The following is an 18,198-nucleotide window of genomic DNA, read 5'->3' on the forward strand; positions in this document are numbered from 1 at the left end:
TTCTACATATGAAGTGATTTTTATTCTATTTCTACTGAGTCCAGGAAATCAGAAAATTGTTATCTGGTTATTACAAATGACCAGAATGAAAACTGAGTGAAAATCATCACCAAAACCATAAAAAGATTACAAAGATACAAATTGATCTCCTGTCTTTATGGTAGTAGACATTGGACAGTGCAGGCGCTTACAGAGGCACTGGTCACATACTGGATGAACACTGTGAATGGACAATAACATCATTCACAGTTGTCTACATAGTAGCACTCACTCAATTTATAACTAAACTCCTTAGAAAAGCTTAAATGCTCAGAAAAGGCTGTTTGCTCACCTCAGTGACTCTGTCCGGTTAATCAGGGGCTGACAGGGCGGTGGTGGTGGTGAAATATATAACAGTGGTTCTTCTGAGACTATCATCAGTGCTTTGTTATCAGATACAGAACTATCATACCTGAGGGGAGAAGACACAAAGAAATCCCTTAAAATACTTTTTCCATGAACCTTTGACCAAATCCAGAGAATATGCACTACCATCAGCACACCCACAAATGTTACAGCTGCTCAACGGACCTTTGAAAAAGGTGAATAACAATTTATAGCAAATATACAATGGACTCAGTCAGTTCCCCAAAGGGGTCTGATAGCACTCAACACAGGGAAGACAGACGAACATTAGCAGATGTTGGATCTCTTTCCAAACAGGCCAGATATTGAAATAAAAAGTAGCCTGTAAAAATATTCCTCATAATATGAAAACCATAAGACCTCTACAGAGGCAACTTTCTCTTTAATTTCAGAGCTGTGCAAGATTTGCTACAGAAATACTAAATTTATTAGCCACTAAGGCCATACACATGTAAAGACCATGAGCTATATGACAATGGAACAGCTACAAACTGGATTACAACTGAGTGGAGAGGATTTACACCTCCAACAGTCTCCAGAAGCTAGCTTAGCTTTGATAAAAGGTGAAAAAGAACATGTATTTCAACACAAAATTCCACAGCACTTTCAGCAACAAAGACTAATATTCCTTTCTCCTGGTTATTTGTACCTCCTTAAGGGTTAATTACCTAACACCAAATACCTATTATAAGTTCCTTTCTTGATAGGGTATGAATATGACAGCCTTAGTCCTGGTTTTGACAGAGACTTGTAGCTCCTAAACCTCAACTTCTTTCTGAAAAAACAAACATAAGAGCTTATGAAAACCTTATTCACATTCCCCTCCCTTTCCCAGCTTTCTCTCCATCTTTGTATCTGCTTCTCCTGTTTTCTGCATTTAGAACTGATAAAGGAGAATATGCAGCAAAGAGCTCACAGCTTGCCAAAAAACAGGGAGAAAAAGCAAAAGAAAAGGAGGAGGTACAGGCACTAGAATATTTTCCTAAGAGAACCACCCTACTACTATGTCACATAAGTCATGGTTTGAAACGTGCCATATAGGACACAAAGCCCTCTCCGTGGCTGCAGCCTTAAAATGCTTTTGATTTATTGCCTTCTTTCTGCATGGTAAAATACATTAGAGCTTTCTGCACATCTGTGCCTGGCTTTGTTCAACCAGCCAAAACACTTTTCTGGAAAGGGACAATCTGATAGGATAAATCTTGTAAGGGGAAAACATGAGCTGGATTAGCCAGACTTCAATCTGGAGACAATTATATGTTCACTTGTGCACAGAATGCTAGAGATCGAGAAGCTTGAAAGCAACTATGTAATTAAATAATGGGTAAGCATAAAAATGGACTCAGATATTTCTAGAGAAGTACAGTGCTAAGTTCAGAGTATATTCTTAATTGTGAATTTCCCTAGCCTTCTCCTGAACAACTAAGAAAATAAATACTCTGGCTTGAAAAATAAGAAGAGATAGATAATATGACCAATACCATAACTACGCAAGTTAAAATAAAGATCAGGGAAAAAAGTAGAGAGATGAAGAACTGAAGAAGGTCATTAAAATCTCCATGATATACACTTGTTTATATGCTCTCTTCCACCACACTGTTCCTAACACCATACAACACAGCCAGAAGTGTATGTTTCTGAAGCTGTATGTATTGGGTAATCTTGTAGATAACAAAATCATATTCATTTGAAAAGCAACCTGGTAAATTTTGTTAAACATAAAACAGTAAAAGAGATCAGCTTTCAAAACACTGTTTTTGTAAACCCAGTTGCTGTAGAAGATCATAGAATCATCGAATAGTTAGGTTGGAAAGGACCTTAAGATCATCTAGTTCTAACCCCCCCGCCATGGGCAGGACACCTCACACTAAACCATCTCACTCAAGGCTTTGACCAACCTGGCCTTGAACACTGCCAGGGATGGAGCATTCACAACTTCCTGGGCAACCCATTCCAGTGCCTTACCACAATTACAGTAAAGAACTTCCTCTGTATATCCAATCTAAACTTTCCCTGTTTAAGTTTTAACCCGTTATCCCTTGTCCTATCACTACAGTCCCTGGTGAAGAGTCCCTCCCCAGCATCCTTATAGGCTCCCTTCAGATACTGGAAGGCTGCTATGAGATCTTCACGCAGCCTTCTCTTCTCCACACTGAACAGCCCCAACTTTCTCAGCCTGTCTTCGTACAGGAGGTGCTCCAGTGATCATCCTCGTGCACAATACTCCAAGTGAGGTCTCACAAGAGTGATAACACTGCCAAAAAGGTTACCAAATGGAAGGGTGGTGAGGTCTGAAAGCACAGTTGCCCTCTACCACTAAAAATAAAAGTTTTCATCTTACCTGTTACTCTTCTCGGGAATTATGTCCCCAGGTATTTTCTGAGCTGTGCTGGACTCCTGCCTAGCTGAGAACTCCAGAAGATTTCTGGTCCTGTGGTTGGAACTCGCAGTGGAATCAACTCCATTGGGATCCTTTTCAAATACACTGGAAGACATAATAACCATAGTAAAACATATCACATATATAAAGGGACTATACGACACTTTACTGTAAGGTGTTAAATACTCAGGTGGGTAAGTTTCTGGCTGCTGCTATGTTACAGGGATAAGGCTCATGTCATAGCTAATGTAAAAACATGATGTGACATTACATTACTGTCATCCAAACCATTAGTAGCAGAAAAGCTATTCTGCTCTCTTTTTCAGCTTTGTTTTAAGGATTTTGATGCTCTTGTTTTCATGTTCCTCCATAAGCTTCACTTGATGAAACCGTGATCTGTTTGTAAACTTATGCCTGCAGGCATAAGAAAGTTACTTACATTCAAATAACAGTACCTCTGAACTTTAACTTTCATCAGCCTCAAAGCTCAGTTGACATAGTTTATATGAATACAATATGCAAGAAAAATATAGCTACCAAATTCCGTGCAGCTGCAAGCCTGGAATATTAGGCCAGACAGCTAACAAAACTATACACAAACTTATATATGTTTAATTCTACTTAGATTTAGAAACACTGGCAGGCCCTGCAATCCCATCTACATAGCAGCAGCAGGCCATGGTCCCAGCTACCCTGTCTGCGCTTGCACTGAATGATCTTGCCCTGGGGATGCTCAGCCAGCCAGCACAAGAACGTCTGTGTTGCTGTCCATGCAAATCAAGGTAGCAGCATTTCCATGTGAGCTGGAAAAATGACCAGGCGAGCCCTATACAAGAGTGACTGCATCCTTAGTTCAGAAGGGTGATTGAAATGAAAGATCTTGAAAGCACAAAAGCAAATCTTCAGTATATTCTCTCTAGAGGCTAGCTTTACTCTTTCATAAACACGGCTGCTTCCTGAAATACATTTATTTACAAAATCAAGCCCTAACCTTCTTAGCTGACAACAGCAGAGCACCTCCAGCAGCAACACAGAGAAATATAAAAACCAAGACCCAGCATGCTGATGAGATCTTTGTCATGCATGTTGATCACTGCCTACAGAGTACATTTTAATTCATGCCCCATCTCCCTTGTGTAGCAGAGCATAAACTCTGCAGGGAAAAACCTCATCTGTTCCATGGCATCACTTTGCAGCAGGCAATGAATACAAATGGTAATAACAGAGAAAGGCAAGAACTAGCAAGATGGTCAGATTAAACACTACACAACTAAGCAGAAGGCACACAGACATAGTTGCTTAGCAATACCCTAGCTTTTGCCAAGACAGTTGTGCTCCTCTTAGCAGTAACCCAGGTTTCCCCTTGAATAACTGTCACATTCTGCAGAACTGCTGGAGCCAGGGCAATCCCAGATCCAGGCTGACATCGCTTTGACTGCCCCCTCTCCTTCAGGTTTTCAGGCAGTAGCACAGAATCAGGGCAGCAGAAATGCTACAGGCTCTGTTTTCACTTAGCGACAGTGGGCAGAAAGGTACTTACAGTTTCCTTGCTGTATATGTACCTTAGCATAAGAATGTCTCATCGCTATTGAACAACATGGAAAGCTGGATGGTTTATTCACAGCCTCACAGATCAGGCAACATCAGGCTATCCAATTTTACAGAAACAATGGCCACTACCTACTGTATTTTATGAGATCATGCTTCTTCTCTTCCAACGAAAGCATCAGCACAGCTGACAGCATCTCAAGCTCAGAACCAGAGCCCAAAACTAAGGCTGCTGCGTAAAGGGATGCTGTATGTTCCTGCTGGAAGACTTATCAGTAAAATGTCCCTGCTCTACCTAATTTGGAGCCATGACAGCTTAAAGTATATGGAAGTTTAATCATGAAACCAAGAATATCCATCAAAAGATCTGAAAGTTGTAGCTCTCCTGCCAACCATTTCTACACAGCCTGAAGTGTATCAGCCTCCAGTGTGTTGATGAACCTACTGGGTCTGGCATTTTTTCCTATCCTACTTCTCTACTTTCTTGTTCAAAATGACACATCAAACCAGGAAAATTTCCCTGCAATTATTTAGCTAAAGCTGACAAAAAAACCTAATCACCAGAATTGTAACAGATCTGAATTTTTCCATAATGGCTCTTTCTTAACATTTGCTGTGTTCTGCAAAGGGAATTCTTGTTATTTTGGGTTCCAGCTTGGCGAGGTAACTAGTCTGAGGTGAAGTGCTATATGCAATACATTGCTACACCAGTTAACCCTGAACTCTGAATAAAAAGAGAGAAATCCAAACCAAGTGCATTCAAGGATAAAGATAAGCACCACTCTGCAATCACAGCTAATCTTTCAGTTGTTTTAGCTGTACAGCCACTCAAACCCACACACACCTCATTATATTTGCTTTAAATAGAAAAGAAATATTTATTTTTACTCTTCTCATGCTTAAAACACCTTAATCTTGCAATCACAATTTAAATTTCACTTTTTGCAGCAGCTAAATATGGGATGTTTTCAGACTGGATATAAGGAAGAAATTCTTTCCTGTTAGGGTGGTGAGGCACTGGAATGGGTTGCCCAAGGAAGTTGTGAATGCTCCATCCCTGGCAGTGCTCAAGGCCAGGTTGGACGAAGCCTTGGGTGAGATGGTTTAGTGTGAGGTGTCCCTGCCCATGGCAGGGGGGTTCGAACTAGACAATCTTAAGGCCTTTTCCAACCCTAACTATTCTATGATTCTATGCTTCAACCTGAAAGAAGATATAGTCAGCAGCAAAAAGACAAAGAAGGAGGTGAACAGAGTGCATTTTGCCATCCTTACAGGCAAAAACCATGGCTCCCACTTCTGAGAACATGGACACTAACTTGAGGACAAAATTTATTTTGTATTATTTATGGTATTTATTCCAGTGCTCTTTCCTTTACCAAGGCTGTCATTTTCTACAGAATGTCTCCTTTGAAGCAGGGCCAGCAGCAATTTCTGCCTTAAGCTACATGGGCTACATTTGCCTTCCCTTTCCCATTCATTTTTTTAGGGCCTTGAGGAGGACCAAAAGCTTCCTTCTCAAATATGTCTTTAAAAAAACAAACAATAACCAAAACCCTTCATTGCTCCTTTGGTTTGTGACAATGACCCCAAACCAAATGAACTTCCATTCTGAATGAGGAAAAGCTCCACAACTTGAAATACTGCCTGTTTCCACCTACTAGTTACTTGAGGAGTTTTGCCAGTTTTCCCCCCATCTGAACAGATGACATCGTTGTTCTGTGGTATCATTTCTTCCCCTTCCTTACTCCCACAAGAGGTCACTTGTGAAGTTTGGCTGTAAATAGGGCTCCATCTTCAGGTAACAGATAGGAGAGGACATGTAGGTAAGTCTGTATCTTCTGACTTCTTACTCTCAAAGACCTTTCCTTGCCAAGTGGGCACATGAGAGTATGACACAGGGTATCAGAAATATTACTCCTTTGACATCTCAAACTGACAAGGGGGAAAAGCATAACTTTAGACCAAGAAATCCCTTAAGCAGGATGGACCCCTCCTGCAGAGGTGCATCTGGAAACACCTGCAGCACCTGGAAAAACCTGAGGCATACTGAGTTTTACAAGTGCTAGGCAGAACAGCTACAATACAAGCTGGAACAGGAAGCATCTACAGAGCAGATCCCAACACAGTTATACTAAAGATGAAGCCAATACTGAGCATTTAAAAACATCAGGTAGAAGAAACTTTGGAAACAGTGACAAAAAAAGGTAGATGACCCCATTTTTTCCACAGGGGGAAAAAAAAAAAAAAAAATCTTCAAAAAAACCAGTATTTTCAGCTAAGAGATCAATGGCTGCTTAGAAGAAGTTTTTATATGACAGACAGCAAAAGCATGGACAATATTTTCATTCCACTGTGCTACAAGATGAGAATTTGGAAAAGAAAGAACATTTTGGTGTATCTGTCCTGAACAAGTCCTGCTATTTGCAGGAACTGGAGTTGCTGTCCCACATTAAAAGTCAGGAAAGACTGGAGCTGAGAAACAGCTCTACTTAACAAGATGTCCAGTCAGAAGTTGTAAGCTGTAAGCTTTTTCTGTTTTGCCACACTTACACACCTGGGGCACCTACCAAGGCTTTGAAGTGTACATGTGGACATTCCAGATACTCTGAGTATTAAGGGTTTCCACAGAGCCACAAACACCCTGTCCAATCTGGCTAAGCTATTGGTTTAAGATGCAAAACTCGATCCAAGGAAAAAAGAAAGAACCACTAAATACTTCACGCAGATGTTTGTTCTAAAGTGTAGATAAATTTGATTATAGGAGGGAAAGAAAAGCAACACTCCTGCCATGGTTTCTCCAGGCGTTTAATGGCACCTGATATTTTAGCTGTATTTTTACTTCTTTGGTTTGAATGTCAGTGTGATAAATGTGAAAGCAAGTCTTGCCAGGAGCCCAAACTAAATTTCATTTGTACTTCTGTCTGAACAAACCCTGTGCACTTCAAGTTTTCGAATACTGACGTTTAAGTTGTACAGTAATTTGTAGATGCAAGCCAACAGTGATATCATAACAGTTTTCTGGGGTAGAACCATTTCTGAATACGAGCTGGGATGTTTCCAATGGGCTAAAGTTGACATTGCAAGAAGACACCAACCAAGGACCTTGTCCTCATCTTAAGTGATTCCAGACAAGGCTGCCAGCATGCCAAACGCTCTCTGGAAAGTATTTCCTGTTTCTTATTCCCGGAGAGGGCACCATCTGCTGACAGCAAGGCACTACCTTCTAGTGCCAGGCTGTTCCAGAGCTACCCTCTTGTGAGTGCTCAGTTAGTAAGAGGAACCTGGCCTCTTTCCTCGCCTAGGGAGGATGAGGAAAGCAGTCCAAACTGGAGGGATAATCTCTGTGGATTTTTGTGCTTTTCTTTCTTTAAAAAAGCAATTTACTTATCATAAAGCTGTTAGAAAAGAAAGGAAAAAAAGCAAATATTGGCACCCAGAGCATTTACTTTTGCTTAGAAAACTACATAGTTATTTGGAAGTGGATTCGATCTTACTGACAAAGCTTGGGCAGGCCTGATGCAAACTGTCTCAACTGCAATGTTCATTCAAGGCAAAAACTTTCTGCATTTTGCTCCCAGCCCAGCAGATGAACACCTGGAGCAAAGAGTAAGCTATCAGAGAGTGCATCTGGCATTCTGCGCAGGGTCTGCACCAGCAGCAGCAGAACAAGGCAAGCGAGCACAGCCAGGTGAGGCACAACTCTGCCAGGATGCACATGTGGCTGCAATCAGTAAAGGAAGGTGGAAGGAAGAAGGAATCACTTCCTGCTCCTGCAGTTGTAGTTTGAAGAAAATCAAGGATATTCAATTTTATTCAAGTGCTAACCCATCAAGAGAGGTTCTGAAAGGTCTGGAACCTGAACCTAAATCCAAATTACTCAACCCATTCTTTCCTCTCGATTTCTCTCTCCTCTCTCTCTCTTTCTTCAAGGAGAAACTATAACAAAAGACCAAAGGTGTGCTGCAAAAACGGTTTTCCAGCTCTGGGACATCTTCAATAAAAATGTACACTCAATTCAGCATTAAAACATATTATTCCAGTATCAGAAACAACAAAGTAAGTTTCCCGTATTAGAAGCGTTAAGAGCTACAAACATCTTTCAGAGAGAGCTTTTGCTAAAACACTCAAGAGGGCTCTGTATTTCCTTGGCATGCAGAAGCAGCTGGCTAACATAGTACTGCTCTATGCCTCGTGCACTCATTTAATAATTTTCTCTTTACATTTCATCAGTTCCTTTCTATTACTGTGAAAGAAATTAATAGCCCTTTGGCTATCATAATTAATATTTGTATGTATATTTGCATACTTTCAGGTATACACGACATTTAAGTCTACTAACCTCTTAAAGATACATGAAAGGCTATCGAGGCTTGCAGAAAGCAGAGAAACAATCCTTTTCTATCCTTTACTGAGTGTAGGAAAGGATTGTATGAACTAACAGTAAGACACACTATTGTACTGCCCATGATTTCCGTATCTCTATTCTCAGAACATCTTTCAGAGATGCTTCAAGCAGGGCAAATTTAGACAACACTATCCAGCCTACAGCTGAAGAAAATCATGGGCCATGGTTAAAATGTTTAATGATCACCTGCTGATGGGCTCAAATGCAAGATGAAGCATTGTCATGATGTTTTTGAAAATACCCCAAATGTGCTCTTGAATTAGCTGTGCGGGCAAAGGAGCTAATCTTGTTACCAAAACACAGCAGTCAGCCCTGGGCCGAAGTCTCAGTATGGTCTGGATCTCAGTGCTGTGTTGCCCACACTGCTAACGCTCTTTTAAGGGAACTACAAAATTATTTCTTAAACCTTCTAACACACCACCACCACAGTATCCCTAAACTCCTGCTTGCCGTAAGATGAATCTGATCCTTTAATCAAGGAGTCCAGCATTAAGGGTCAAACAATAGAAGACCTGTACAAAATCACTGCTGAATGCATCAAACTTCAGAATAATCCTGCTCTTCCACACACCAATGCAAGATTGCTAAGACTGAGTAAGGGCTCTGAACCACACTGACACCAACACAGGTATGCTCAATGGATGGTGCTTTCAGCAGCTCAAATCACCCATGCTCCAAAAGCTCAGCAGGCTACATCAGTACTGACTTAGAAGACTGCAAAGTAGATGGGACGCTTATCTGGGTGCTGGTGAAAGACTTTTATTTTCTTACTTTATCCTTTAAGAGCAGCAGATCATGGTAGCATGCAGCTGAACAACCCTTGAGCAATTTTGTCATTTTTAGTAAAAGATGCTTAACCTTAGCACTTTGGGATTTTTGTTCTAATATTTGTGCTACCAATCTAAGAAATTAATCACACACAGTCTTGCAGAAGTAAAAAAAGCACTGCTTCTTCGTTTGTTGCAGCCTACAACAACAGCACACAAAGCACACTTCTCAGCTACCCAGGCTGGTTTCTTTATTTGCAGATTGCTCAGTGGATGTAAATTTTTAATAGACCATTCAGTTGCCAGGATAGTCCTGGAAAGTAAAAGAAAATCTATCAAGATACTCTAGAGAGGAGCGGCAAGGAAGTCTCTACAAAAAAGGCCAGGAATTCTAGTGCAGCTGCTGTAGGTCAGCAGAACACAAGAGATTTTGAAGCAGCAGCTTTACTTAGCTCCATCAATCACCACTCAGCTTAAGAATTTTTGCTTACATCATGAAGTCTGTTTTCTAGTTTGAAAGGGTTTCCAGCCATACAGATGTGGCCAATTTGTAAGAAAAAAAAAACAACAAACCCTCAAAATTAATTTCAAAAATCACACCACCTTCTCTTTGCACCCTCTCTGCCTTTCCTCTCTCCAACTTCGTATTTTTCTGTTTTCTGTCCACTAAGTACCTGAAATGGTAGGACACATTCTGGCCGGCTGACATCTTTATAAATGCTTTAAGACTGTTGTTAGATGATGACCACCATGTAAGCTTGAACAGACTGATTAAAGGGGAAAATAACTAGTTGAACAGTTTTCATAGCCACGAAAGTAACACGAGGGCCACTAGCAAGTATGCGGCTTACATGCTTTGCTGCTGCTGCCCCAAGTACCAGAGATGCAGAAAAGTTGTTTTGCATCTTCTGTGATCACTCTTCTTGCCTACTTTTTACACATTAGTTAGGTCAGTTCCTGAAAATACTTTACTATCACATATAGGACTTGCATTGAAAAAAAACCCAAACACCCAAGAAAATTTATATTCAAATGGGAAAAAGAAAAAGAAAGAAAAGGAAAATATTCCCAAAATAAATACGTGGATTGTTTAGGCTAGAACATGTGCTTACATTTCATTTGTTTCAGCACTGTTTGTGCTTGTTTAATCCATTTTCAGGTCTGGTTACTACCTAGGCACAGTCCAACACAAATGTGGAAATTAAACAAGAAAGAAAAAAATAAAAATAAAAATAAAAAAAGGCATCTAGGAATTGTAATAGTTAGAAAATTTTCAGTTTGCATGTTGAAAGCACTTAAAAAATAAATAAATAAATGCACAGCTAATTAGATGTTTCTTAATGCTACAAGTCAGCAATCTCAGGGGTACCACAACAGCTGAGAAAACAGCTGTGCTGATGCACACCGGCTCTCACAGAAGGTAAGTCTGAAGGCAGGAGATGCTGCCTCTCCCGGATACCTGCCTCCACACATATCGTGGTTCCAGCTCCCAACCCAGCTGCATGCTGAGGTTTGTGTCCACTGCTTTTTGTGCAAATACTGTGGGTTCTAATTTCTGTTCTACATCTCATGATATGTAAGACTGGAGCAAGGGGTGACCTCTGCAAGGAACTGAATCAAAATGTTTTTAGCTTTTTCCTTTCATACACCTCACCAATCATTCTTAAATAATAATAAAAGGAAGGTTTTATAGATGTTAAATCCAAATCCAAATAATTCACAAAGATTAGAGAATAGTTCATTGACACATAGATGGGAAATTCCTTGGCACCCTTCTCCTAGTATAAAGCGAATAGATAAAATAGAAACTTACACTAATAGAATTCCTGCTAAATTATTTCTGCTTTTAATAATTGAAAATTTCGGTTTTCTATACAAAATATCAACACACCCAGAGGAGTTTAGCACACAGTACAATATAATGAAGAGCTACCATTAACTTTACACAAGCCACTTTCACAACCAGAAAGTATTCAATTCGTATTCATATTCCATTTATATTTCGTTCAATTTACATTCTTTTCTCAGAGATAACATGGCACCATGTCTTAACACCACAGAATGTTCTTAAAAGCTTGTTGGCAATTAAGCAGACGGGACGGGACTGGACTCTCCCTCCAATATTTTGAAACGGGTTTCTTAGGTCAATACACCAGCTTCCCTACCAGACTTTCAGCCCCATTCCCATAGTCACAAGTTCAACATTACAGGTTACCCACACACATAGCGTATTTGTCAGCATGAAAAAATGTGTCAGCAGAAATAGTTTTATCTGCTCTACTTATGTGCCAAGGGCTGCCACATCCTGAACTATTTCCCATAATCTTAAAAAAGCAGAATAGCACAGCCTCAGTCCTCCATGAAATATCACACACATCTCTCCACTTACATACACAGGCAGCAAGGCTTAAGACCAATGAACAAAATTATGTGTGAACCATTGTTACTGCAACACACATCCAATTAAGGTAGAAGAAAATACAGAACTAACTACGCAGCCCACTACCCAGATGATTTTTTTTCTTGTGGCATGCCAAGTGCACCTCTACTGAACTACTGCAGGCCACAGAGGGTTTGCAGGACTCGCCATTCCTCAGCTTCGCATCCCCATCCCAGAACAGCACAGTCACTTCCCTGCCTTCTGTGATTTGAAGGAAATAAGCAACTCAAGAGAAAACTCATGTATCTGTTCTTTTGTATCACCTCTAGCCTTCAAAGAATCCTTTCATTTCCAGTTAAGAATCAGAGAAGCATCTCACAACAGGGCCAACCGAGGGAATTTCAAAGTCTGTTATAGAATTTAGGGGGTGAATTTCTCATGATTTTGTTTTTTTGGGATGTTACTCTCTCTTCGCAATGGTTAATTGGTTTTAAATAATAAAATATTCACTGCTAATATATTTGAATCAAAACATCCTGCGCCTGAACACTATCACACCCTCCCTCCACACAGGTATGCAAGAGAAATTGTTTCCTACTTAGAAGAAATGGCAACACTGTCACAAAGTTTCAAATCATATTTACCTCCAGTTGACCACTGCATAGAAAGTAGGTATTCCATAGGTAGCTGACTTGGGGGGGAAAGTACTTTTGCTGAACTATAAGTTAGCATGGAAATGATAACAAAAAAATTTACTTCTTTCTGTAAGCAGTTGCAGGGACCGAAAAACATCACATATAGAATCATGGAATAGTTAGGGTTGGAAAGGACCTTAAGATCATCTAGTTCCAACCCCCCTGCCGTGGGCAGGGACATCTCACACTAAACCATATCACCCAAGGCCTCGTCCAACCTGGCCTTGAACACTCCCAGGGATGGAGCATTCACAACCTCCCTGGGCAACCTATTCCAGTGCCTCACCACCCTAACAGCAAAGAATTTCCTTCTTATATCCAATCTAAACTTCCTCTAAGTTTTAACCCATTACCAGGTGTAGGACCTTGGACTTCCCATGGTTAAACTTCATGAGGTTGGCATCAGCCCACCTCACAAGTGTGTCAAGGTCCCTCTGGATGGTATTCCTGCCCTCCAGCGTATCAACCGAATCACACCTGGGTCAAAGCAATCCCAGGCACAGCTACAGCTTGGGCAGAGAAGTGATTGAGAGCAGCCCTGTGGAGAAGGACTTGAGGGTGCTGGACGATGAGAAAATGAACATGAGCCGGCTGAAGTGTGCGCTCGCAGCCCAGAAAGCCAACCGTATCCTGGGCTGCATCAAAAGGAGCTTGACCAGCAGGTTGAAGGAGGTGATCCTGTCCCTCTACTCTGCTCTTGTGAGACCTCACCTGCAGTATTGTGTGCAGTTCTGGTGTCCCCAACATAAAAAGGACATGGAACTGTTGGAACAAGTCCAGAGAAGGGCCATGAGGATGATCAGGAGACTGGAGCACCTCCCATATGAAGACAGGCTGAGGAAGTTGGGGCTGTTCAGCCTGGAGAAGAGAAGGCTGCATGGAGACCACATAGCAGCCTTCCAGTATCTGAAGGGGGCCTATAGGGATGTTGGCGACGGACTCTTCATTAGGGACTGTAGTGATAGGACAAGGGGTAATGGGTTAAAACTTAAACAGGGGAAGTTTAGATTGGATATAAGGATGAAATTCTTTCCTGTTAGGGTGGTGAGGCACTGGAATAGGGTGCCCAGGGTGGTTGTGAATGCTCCATCCCTGGCAGTGTCAAGACCAGGCTGGAAGAAGCCTTGGGTGAGACGGTTTAGTGTGAGGTGTCCCTGGACAAATGGAGACACTGCTGACTGAGAATATACTGAAATATCCTCCCCTTTTGAAAAAGCAAACAGTTTCCTATAAAGGTTTCTTCTTTATGTTCTAAATCGAGGTTAAACAGACAGATCTGTGCAAGAAGTATCTATCTTTAATCTCCTCTCTTCCATAGATTTCTTTATAAATTGCCTGGGAAAAAATGCAGTATTTCCTCGCTTTTCTCTGGTTCCTATGCCCCTCTGACACAGTTCAAACAAGAGAGGTTTTTGAGAACCACTTCAACTAATTAAAGAGAGGGATCAACCTCTTCACCAGATCAAGAAGACAAGTAATACAGGGCTTACATTGTAACGAGGAAGACTGTGCCTAGACACATCTAATGGTCGAGATTGCAAAGCACTGGAAAAAGTGTGGGATTTCCTGCACTGGGAGCTAGAAGCAGCTTAAGCTCATAGCTATTGGGAGTAGCATAGGTATAAACAAGCAGATGGGCTCTCAAAGCCTAGAATCCTTTCAGAAAAAAAGGTCACAAACATGGCTCTTTAATCTCCTCAGGGATAAATGGAGCAGACAAACGGCTGCACACTGCATTGATTGGCAAAATGCTGAGCCAAAAGAAATTAAAAGTACAAGATCTAGCTCTTTTTGCCAGCAGGATTCCAAAAGAGGAACCATTATACAGATGAGTCTTCCCCTGTGCAAGAGGAGAGGACAGAAGTCAGGTTTCAAGCTCAAGGCTTTAAAATAACACTGCCTGTATTAAAGATTCAAGCAAAAATCAACAGACAGCAAACTTGCTATGTGAAGAGTAATTCCTAGGCATCTTACCTCAATGGACCATAATTCAACATTATGAAAGCCAGTATAACCATCACACACAGGGTCCTTCTCTTTGGAGATGAAACTTTGAGCTTCTCATTCTAGACAGGAAAAAATAGAGACAACATGCAATAAAAAAGGGGCACAAGCACGCAAAGGTATGTCAAAAGCTAAATACAGCAAACTATGCTTGCTTTTTAGATTGATATTTGCCTAATTGTGTACGGATACACACAAGGACAACTTAAAAATAAAACTGTCTTGTTTGTACATCACACTCAGCTTCCAGCCAGTCTATCGGCTCACCGAAATCTTCAGGAGAACCATGAAATAATGAATTAAAAGTCAACTAGATAGTGTGATAGCTGTCCTGACCTAAAGTTGGTGAAAGTCCTGTTTGGAGTGGGAGGCTGGGCTAGAAACCCCCAAAGGTCTTCCAATCAACATATCCATGATTTGGTTTACATGCAACTTCCATTAGAGCAACTTCCTATAAAGTCAGATCCTCATCACAGTCTCTTACCTCCAATACTATTTCATCCAGCTGCCTCTTCAATGTGCTGTTTTCTTTCTTGAGTTTCTCGTTCTCCAACAAGGCTGCCTCCAGCCTCGCCTCCAGCCCCAACATGTATTCTTTCTTTTTTTTCCGTGACTGAAAGGCTGCCTCACGGTTTTTGATCATGCGCTGCTGCCGTCTCAAGACATTGACCTGGACAGAAAATATAGAAGCCTGTTAATGATCCACAAGTTAAAGTGCCTCTATTTCACACATAATATCTGCTCCTCTACTTTGGCAAAAGTCTGCATAGATAGCTTTCTGCCCTCTGCTTTAAATGAGCTGAAATATTCAGCACAGAGGCAACTAGGAATCACAGTACATCTCCAAAAGTTACAGCTCATGGAAAAAAAAACATGAAAAAACAGGTCCTGCACCATCTGTTTTCTCCTGCATTCTTAAACTTCTACGTGTTGAGGACACAAAATGTATACTCAAGCAGCTGATCAAAAAAGACAGAAAATACGTATCTTCAGGTCTGCAAGGTAGCAAGAATGTCTTTCACCTTTACTTTACCATTCACCAGTTTACAGGCTACATGAAGAAGTGAAAGGTTTGTTGTAAAACCTTACTTCAAACAGTACTAACTACATTCAGACTGTCCTCTTGTCTTCAGTCTTTACAAACTCACATACTTTAAAAATGAACTGCTACTTCACAGAATCACAGGATCAGCTAGGTTGGACAAGACCTTTACAAGCATCGGTCCAACCGTCACCCCAGGACTGCCAAGCCCACCACTAAGCCATGTCACTAAAGGCAAAGTGATCTCCCCTCAAGATCTCCCCTTATGCCTGCCCTGCATGACCTCCACGCAGCCACTCCTCATCTGCCCCGCCTAGTGGCCCACACTGTGTAGGTGTAGCTGCCACCCCTACCCCTCATGGCCCCCCCTCATGCCCCATGGCTGCCCCTGCTCTCCCCTCATGATCTCCCCTCACATCCTATGGCTGCCCTTGCTCCCTCCTCACAAATGCCACTCACTCCTTCTGCCACCCCTCTTCTCCCCTCACGATCTCTCCTCATGGCCACCATTCCTCTCTTCTCATGGCCACCCTTCCTCTTCCCTCGGAATCTCCTCCCATGGCCGCCCTTCCTCTCCCTTCACAATCTCCCCTCATGATCTCCCTCACAATCTCCCCTTGTGGCCGCCCTTCCTCTCTCCTCATGATCTTCGCTCATGACTGCCCTTCGTCTCCCCCAGTTCTGAGCAAAACATAACTTCCATTCCAAAACAAGCTGCATTTCTGGCACTAGGTGGTAGGAACGTCTTTCACACTCCACAGGTTTTGGTACACACTTTGGGAAAGTTAAGAAACAGTTGAAAGTACAAACCATTTCAACTGTACATTGGCTGGCTTCTTCGCTTATGAGAACTGCCATCTTCTACGATGTGTCTTAAATGCAGGCATACAAAACCTATGCAGTGTTTTCTCTGTTCTCATGAAAGATGTGGGTTTTCCTGTCTCTAACTCAACAGAACACAACTTGACTAATGAATTTTATTTCATATGAAAATGACCCAATGTACTGCACAGAAAACAGGATTCTTTAATAGAAATCCACACCTATGTTGAAGTAATTTTCCATAACCTAATTTTTACCACATTTTCAATACCTTTTTATCACCAGAACTGGGGGGCAAAATTAAATCCTTTCTCCATGAGTGAGATCCATGAGTGGAAACATGACAGAAAGGCCCTACAATGACAGAGCTAAACTGAATGCCCTCACACACCTACTGTTTATGTCCTCATTATCACTCAATCACAACAGAAAGGCAGTCTGCTTTTTCAGTTAAGTGCCTCTTTCCCTCAACTGGAAGCGTGGCTTGCCTAGGCAGCTTTTTATTGTTTTGCCCAATTTCCTAATGGAAAGCTCTTAATCAGTTTCCTAGTGAAGAGTGACCCCACTGAAAGCCTGGCAGTTCCCCATGGCTGGCAAGCTGTGGAAATGTGTACCATCAGGATAAGCAACACACAGGGCCTCACAGCTTGCTATCAGCCAATTTCAGCCTAATTCACTGGAAGGGCTGAGTGTTAAGCTACCAGTTTATTCCTCCTAAACCCAAAAGAAAGTCCGGCAGTGTTTCTTTTTATCCTGCAATATCTGCTTAGATTAGCAAACAAAACCACATGTTACAGAGCTCAAATGACAGCTACATCTGTGCAGCTCTGACAGACACACATGGCATCTAAGGCAGTCACAAGATGTTTTAACCCTGCTGGCACCATCTGTATCCCAAAACATTTGTTTCTTTTCAAAGTGCTATTTTTCAGTATGCGCCAAAGAGCAGTCAGGACTGTTTGTTCTGTTTCAATAAACACAGGTAAGATCTGCCTCCCTAAAACAACTTCAGGTGTAAATACATTACCACCACTCAAAACAAACAGCTATTAGGTACCCCAGCTACCCATTTTACTACTGTCATAGAAGTCTATATGAAGTGTGATGACAAGAAGGGGGTTTTGTCAATTAAACCTTATACTCAGACAGTGGCAGGGTGCCATGCTAGTCTTGATAATGGGAGTCACAAACCTAATGACTATTGACAGGTCTCTAGCTTGGCTCTGCATGGCAATTATCCTTTAAAACCACAGCACTCTTACCTGGTCCATCTACTGATGGACACTTCTTAGCTTCTTGCAAATTCAACATTAGGCTTCCACTGCAGTCTGACTACTGAATTACTTGTAGCAAATAATTTTTCACTCAAAAATGCAGCAAACACGAATAGTGAGAAAAAATTAACATCCAAGCATTAATGGCAATTCTCAGACACTAGGAAACCATACAACCACATCCCTCCAAAGAAGCCAGAAAGCACATGCCTTTGAGAAACAATGACTTGTGTTGCTAGTAAGCAGGTGACTATACTGCAAAATTTCATGTGAATGGGCACCAGTATTTTCTCCCTTAAAGAGAGATCTGTTAGGACCCTCAACTCATGACAACTGCGCTTGGATTACCACACTGAAGAACCCTGAGAGCCTAAAAGCCTCAAAGAAGCTTCAGTACTTTCCACAACCATGCCTTCCTTTGGACAACAAAATCCAAACAAAGCAGCTCCAGATCTCTGTGAACTAAATCAAGTTAA

The 18,198-nt window shown here is 41.5% G+C and overlaps 1 protein-coding gene across 2 annotated transcripts in view; it reads right to left on the reverse strand.

Annotated features, from left to right (window-relative positions):
• Nucleotides 1–18,198, reverse strand: part of ATF6 (activating transcription factor 6) — a 74,364-nt gene that overhangs the window by 49,124 nt on the left and 7,042 nt on the right. For both annotated transcript variants that reach the window (XM_057402419.1, XM_057402420.1), the window contains exons 8-11: nt 15,069–15,254; nt 14,555–14,646; nt 2,747–2,890; nt 332–451 (exon numbers count right to left, since the gene is read on the reverse strand). In XM_057402419.1, the coding sequence (XP_057258402.1) occupies nt 332–451; nt 2,747–2,890; nt 14,555–14,646; nt 15,069–15,254 (542 nt within the window). The remainder of the gene's footprint in view (nt 1–331; nt 452–2,746; nt 2,891–14,554; nt 14,647–15,068; nt 15,255–18,198) is intronic.

The sequence above is a fragment of the Pezoporus wallicus genome, unplaced genomic scaffold (assembly GCF_028554395.1).
Source record: "Pezoporus wallicus isolate ANWC-B61680 ecotype Strahan unplaced genomic scaffold, APGP_CSIRO_Pwel_v1 contig_6665, whole genome shotgun sequence".
Taxonomy (NCBI): domain Eukaryota; kingdom Metazoa; phylum Chordata; class Aves; order Psittaciformes; family Psittacidae; genus Pezoporus; species Pezoporus wallicus.